At 36.0% G+C, this 6390-nt stretch overlaps 1 protein-coding gene across 1 annotated transcript; it reads right to left on the reverse strand.

Moving 5' to 3' along the window:
• Positions 1-3426: 3426 nt before the first annotated feature.
• LOC110890462 (putative Peroxidase 48) lies at positions 3427-6158 on the reverse strand. The gene is made up of 4 exons (XM_022138068.2): positions 5860-6158; positions 5157-5345; positions 4902-5064; positions 3427-4088 (listed from the first exon to the last, which is right to left on the reverse strand). Exons 1-4 carry the CDS (start codon positions 6082-6084, stop codon positions 3592-3594), a joined length of 1074 nt encoding a protein of 357 aa, XP_021993760.1. The 5' UTR covers positions 6085-6158; the 3' UTR covers positions 3427-3591.
• Between the last annotated feature and the right edge of the window lie 232 nt (positions 6159-6390).

The raw sequence follows: 6390 nt of genomic DNA on the forward strand, positions 1-6390 counted from the left end.
GGAGGCAGAACGGTTTCCGGGGAAAAGCCGGAACCAAGTCTGATAACCAGCGCGGACCCGGTTAAGACAACGTAGTATGGGCAGACTTGGCTAGGGCCCCCTGGCTTGGGGGGTGTGGGAGTTGCTCTCACAACCAAAGTAGACTCTCACCTTTCAAAAAAAAGAAAGAATTCCCGCCGCATTGCGGTAGGTCGCAATCCTAGTTTTGTTAAAAAAAACATATTACCCCATAAAACTCTATTCCGTATACGAATTTAATTATAAAAATCGAAGCTAATTCATTTTCTTTGAAGTTTTTTGATAAAATGGAACATGAACATTTGTATAAATTTACATACATGCAAATCTTAAGTTACACATTTATAGAACACTTACATATATGTAAATTGTTAAGTTCTGCATACGTAGAACGTTTACATATGTGTAGAATATTAGCATAATATCATTGTGACTGCCATGCTTGGTTTCTTGTTCAAAATATCTTGTTCACACATTCTGCTTGCAACGATTTTTGGTTCAATTGATTTAGTCCATCATTTGCTTGCAAGGAACACATAAGGTTTATGTTATTGGTCTTCATTTCCATTCGGTTTCTTCTTCTACGTCTTCATCTTCACCATTCAATTGGTAGAAAATCTAGTGTTAGAAAATCGTGGGAGTGGGCGTATAAGATTTAGGTTCTCCGTCTTAATATTCTTCCAGCTTCAGCTTCGAAGATTGGCAGAAAAACATGGTGTTTTAGAAAATCGTGGGAGTGGGGCTATAAGATCGTATATGGTGTTTGTTCTTCATCTTTATCTCCATGCAGTCTCCGAAAATATTCGAAAATCTTTAGGCTCTGTGCGAACAAAAAATGCGGGCCACTTAAATATAAATTTTAAAAATATATATATATATAATTAAATATATGAAAATGAATTAATGTCATTTGAATCAACAACAATCATTTAATGTAACTTGACAAAATTAGGCAATAAATAAGAAACAAAAAAACAATACTAAGGACAACAAGATTAGAACCCGTGTCTTCTTATTATTAAAGTAACCTTGAAACCACCAAACCAAGTGCTTCAAGATGGCATTTTTCCGATTCATTACGCATATATTCTACCTTTACAGTGTAAAACTAATACAAAAAAAAAAAAAAAAATAGTCCCCGATGGGTTTGGGCCATGAGCCGTCACCCATCCCACACACCCTTCGGGTCGGCTCTGTTTATCTCCAAGAACAAAACATATGAAATTTGTGATAGAACCAAGCAATGATATTGGATGAGAAAACAATATGAATTTTGTGATTGTATGAATGGAATTGATTTTTTACTTGAGACGAGTTATGAAGATAATAACTCAATTCCACTAGAATAACAAATAAATGAAAATAGGCACAGTAATGTGTAAATAAAGTCGATTATTGAATTTTATCAAGAGTTTTATGAAAGTCTTTTTAGAATTTCAGAATGAGTTACTCTTTACATATCTGAAAATAAAATGTGTTTAGAAGGATCCAATATTTAATTTTTATTAGCAATTTACACTTGTTATCTATCTTTTTTTGTCGTTTAAGTATCAGAAACTACGAATATGTTTCATTTTTGTCTAAATTTAAGCTTTTTTACCTTTCCATTTAATTTACAAGTTAAAGACTCTCTATGACATACCCTTCTTACCCTGCCAATCCCTCTTCTCCCACAGATTCTAACATTCACTCTCTCCAACCTCTCTCATAAAAACATTCTCTCTCTTACCTCTCTCACAAACCATCAACGCACCGCCCTTATCTTTTTCTTTTTTACTAATGGAATGCCACCGCCCTTATCTAAGAACAAACAGGGGCGGAACTATAGTGTTGTTAGGGGTTGCGTGGGCTACGGCTCAACCCCGTCTTTGTTGTGTAGTTTTTTTTTTTCGGTTTTATACAAGTGATACCTCTGAATAAATACGAGGATACCTCTGAAAAAAAAAATATAGGATACTTGAATTTAATAAAATCCCTAATAGTTTTAAGCCCAAACATTTATAACTCCAAACTTGTATAATTTATTAGCCCAAATGAGAAAGTTAGTCCAAATTAAGAATAATTTAATTGAAAGGATGCCCATCTGATAAACTTAACCCAAAGTCCAAAACAATAAAATATCCATTTTTGATTAAGGGCAGCAATTCTCCTCACACACACACTCCTTCTCTTCTTCTCTACACGTCACTTGGATCCTACGAGCTGCTCTCCACCTAGGCACCGATGGAGAAAGCCTAACATCTACTAGTTTTGTAAAACTTAAGAATTATCTTTAGTGCTATGTACCCGAGTTTAATAAAACAAAAGTAAAGAAGAGAAAATGAATTAATGAGACAAAAGAAAAGGAGTAGAAAGGAAAATTTGAATTAACTATCGTGTTTCCGGGTTCGAAGGAAATGAAAAGAAAACAAAAGATTTCAAGTATTAAAAATGTTTTCCTTCCAAATCTCTTCAATTTGAAAGGATTTAAAATGAAGGAAAAAAAACTTAAGTTTTCCTTCCATTTCTTTCTTTAAAAAAACTCTAGAACACGGGTTCTTTTTAAATCCTTTCAAATCATTTCTTTTCCTTCGCTAAATGAAACTCGAGAAGATAGCGTAGATATATTTACGTGTGAAACCTATTTTATGAGTTTTTTGTCAGTAAAATCTATCAGCCATAACTTAAAAAAAAGATATAAATAATATATATTTTTGTTTTTTTCAATATAAATAACAAAGATTCGCCCGCATTATAGCCTAGTGGCATCTTGAGATTGGGATAAGGCTTTGGGACCATTAGGTTTTGGGTTCGATTCTCACAAAGGGGGGTTTTTCCCAGATTTATTTATCAGACCATGGAGTATGGGGGGTCGTCCCCTCCCCGTCTCGGTTCGTCCCCCACGTCGCACACCGCCCCCTTGGGGCTCGTCATGTCGCAAACGGCTGCGGGAAGACGGAAGGGATGGTCCTCTCTTTTCCACACCCTTGGGTAGTCCTCAAAGGGATAGTCCTCCACCCTTGGTGATGTGACGCCTACGTGGCGGGTAGCCCCCAAAAAGACTAACCAAACCACACCCAACGGTCTTAGGTTTCCTCTTGAATTGATGTATAGGCATTATAGCCTAGTAGATATGGATATGATTGGGTAATTCTGCTGATGGCACGATGATACTTCAATTGTCCGTCATTAATCCTAGTTTTTCGTTCAAATAAAATAACAAAGATTCTATATAGAAAGTTAAGTTCTCGAAATGATACATTTTTAACAAATTTTAATGTTATATCTTTCGCATTTGAATATAAATTTAATTTAATTTGTTGTTTCGATATGCTTTTCACCGACTGTTGTACACATTGACCAATTTGTTAACAATAAAAAGTTTCGATTATCAAATTGTTACGAGATTGTATTCTGAGACATTGACCGTATGTTAAGACCCAGGTTATTTGTTTCTTTGTATATCTGAAAATTTTGGGACATCATTGTTTTCTTAGTTGACAAATTCACAAAAATCAGACAAGCTTTGACCAAACATACATCAAGTAACAAACAATGTTAAAAGCAAATTCAAAGATGATACCATCATGCAGCCTACCACAAAGATGAACTCACTTCTCTGCAGTTTGTTCTTACCTCACCGCTTAGTCCAGTCAGCACTTGGGTACTGGAAAGCTTCATCATCACCTGTGCAAAATCTTTATGAAACATAGAAACATCTGATGCATATTGCCTGACCCAACTTGCGGTTTCCTCCCCAGCTGTTAGCTGTTGATCTACAAACAGGATTCCCCTGCCCTGCAAAAGACCGCGGTAATACAAAATCCCAAATCCTGATCCTCTTCCTTCATAGTCCATCTTCATGGATCTTTCTTCATCACTTTTTGTTGAAGTTGTTGATGGTGACGGAGATGCTGATGGTGATGCTGAAGAAGACTCAGATTGGCTTTGGGTTTGGGTGCTGTTGCATACGGATCGTAGGAGTTCTGCAAATTCAGGATCCAACGATGGGTCTGGCTGATCAGTCCCACCAAATTTGTAAAGCCGTCTTTCAAAGAACTTGCAGTGAATCATTCCAGTACTATGGGCACCTGCAAATAAATCAAGTTGTGATTCCTCTAGTGTTATGCAACAATGATGCAGACAATAAGTGGAAATAGCTACAAATTTAGTTCTGAATGGTTTAGTTTGGTTTGGCTTGGCTTATTTATATACTTAAACGGGTCAAAATAATCTACGTAAAAACGAATGGTCAAAGGGATGGGGGATTTAAAGTTTGCTGGAGTGTATGTTTAATGCAAACAGCCTCCTAAACTGTTTTACTCGAAGTTCAGATTACCATTATTACGATAATGTTTCTAAAATCTGTTAATGCACTATTTGCAGTCTATTACCCAACCAACCTCTTTGACCTTTTGTCCTACCTGCCGTCAGTCACCCTATCTGACCACCAATAATGCAACAAGAAAGAATAAAATACAGGAAAAGAACTGAAGGATGGATTTATAAAGGCTAAAAGATAACATTGACCAAGGAGACAATGTTTGTAGTTCTGTGTTGTTTGAACATTTTACCTTAAACCTGGTGTCTACCAGAGATGCCATTTTAAGAGGTAAGTTCTAAGTTAATGTATTGAACCTAATTGCCATGTGCTGCAAGTTAGATTACATGGTATCACTAATTCGGTTATTTCAATAACTAAGCATTGAAGAACAACATCAATAATTCATAGAGCTAAGTTTTTCAAACTGGAATAGTAGTACTTCTGACTGGGATTAAAAACCATAAAAAACGGAAGATGGTAGTTCTCCAACCAAAAAGACTAGAGAATTAAAATCAACATTGGGAACTTGAAAGACATAATAAGCACAACTAAGACAGTATAACATATGATTAATTCGTACCTAAAAGAGTGACTGTTTCTTTTACAGTAAATCCCCTTGACGCAAATCTCGCAATGGTTGTAGGAAGATCATCTAAGGGGCTAGGAAGCTCATATGAAATTTCAGGGAAAGAGTGATCACTGTCTTTCCTACCGGTGTGTACAGGATAAAATGGTCCACCAGCCTATAAACAAAAGATCAAACGTTAGTAATCAAGATGCTATATAGTTATATCCTCTCAGATATAACTAACTGTAAGAGGAATAAGCTAATTACCAAAACCACGCTCTCACGAGCAGCCACCACAAGAAGATCAGCACAAGAAACCACACCAGGGCAAACGTTTTCCAATTCGGACTTGATAATGTCAATGTGATCAAATCCCCTCAAAGACTGATTTGGTAGAGTGTCTTTCTCACTCCCCATAAAGACAGTACGATCCAAAAGCACCGACGCATCACATCCCTACATCATGTTTCACTGTAATTCAATTAAAACTGAAGTCTAAACATAACAAATGCATACAATACATCTGTGTGTCTACATATGTTTGTGTGACGCGTATATGCGTACACAAACATACATATGATTATATGAATATTTATTTATACATCCTCTGTCTCAAAAGAACATTTTACATACATCAATTTCCATGTGAATTGCCACTTTCCAGTTTCCACTAGTAGTGTGTCTACTATTCACAGAATATGATCTAAGTAAGCTACAACTGGCATCAAAACCTAGAACTACTGTATTAATTTGCAATAACAATACAAAATCTCATCAAGATCTAGCCGCTCTATCAATATCCTATTACACGTAACAAAATCCTATTCACATCAAACACGATTCGAAATTACAACATCGATACAAATTAGATAAGCACAATAACCAGTAGATCATCAACAGTTGATAAAAATAATAACTCATAACATATGAAATCGACAACAATTAACACATCAAAAGAAGCATAACAAACCTGTACAAAACAATCGTGAAAAACGAGACGAAGAATAGCAGGAGCGACGGTCGAATTCCGGTCGTAGATCCGGCGTAACGTCGATCTGATAACTTGTTGCGCTTGAGGACATGATTCGCGATAATAGTCGTACTCGAGCGATGAATCAGATGGAGAAATGAAAGATATGAGAAGAGAGTATCCGATTAGAAGAAGAAGATGAAGGATTTTAGCATCCTGTGTCATGGCTAGCTAGGGTTACTGTGTAGAAGATGAAGAGACTGGTGGTGGTTGGTTTAAGCAGTCGAGAAAATGAGCGGGAAAGTATCAGGGATTGATTATATGTGAGATGGATTCTAACAGAATGTTTGTTTTTCGTTCAATTTACTATGATGCCCTCAGACTCTTTGCATAACTAATGTGATCAAGTTTGTATCGGATGGGTACTTTGGTAATCTACTATTGTCTTCACCTCTTCATTTCTTAAAGAGTTAAATGTAATTTTAGTTTTTTTTTTTTTTGTCATTTTTTTCAGTTTAGTCTAAAGGTTTT

Source organism: Helianthus annuus, chromosome 11, assembly GCF_002127325.2.
Source record: "Helianthus annuus cultivar XRQ/B chromosome 11, HanXRQr2.0-SUNRISE, whole genome shotgun sequence".
NCBI classification, from domain to species: domain Eukaryota; kingdom Viridiplantae; phylum Streptophyta; class Magnoliopsida; order Asterales; family Asteraceae; genus Helianthus; species Helianthus annuus.

Excerpts from the sequence above, each read along its gene's own strand:
- LOC110890462 (XM_022138068.2), bottom strand. The coding sequence starts at position 6,084 with ATGACACAGGATGCTAAAATCCTTCATCTTCTTCTTCTAATCGGATAC. Across the intron at positions 5,346-5,859 it reads TTCACGATTGTTTTGTACAG|GGATGTGATGCGTCGGTGCT; the intron begins GTTTGTTATGCT and ends AACATGATGTAG. Across the intron at positions 4,089-4,901 it reads AGAAACAGTCACTCTTTTAG|GTGCCCATAGTACTGGAATG; the intron begins GTACGAATTAAT and ends ATTTATTTGCAG.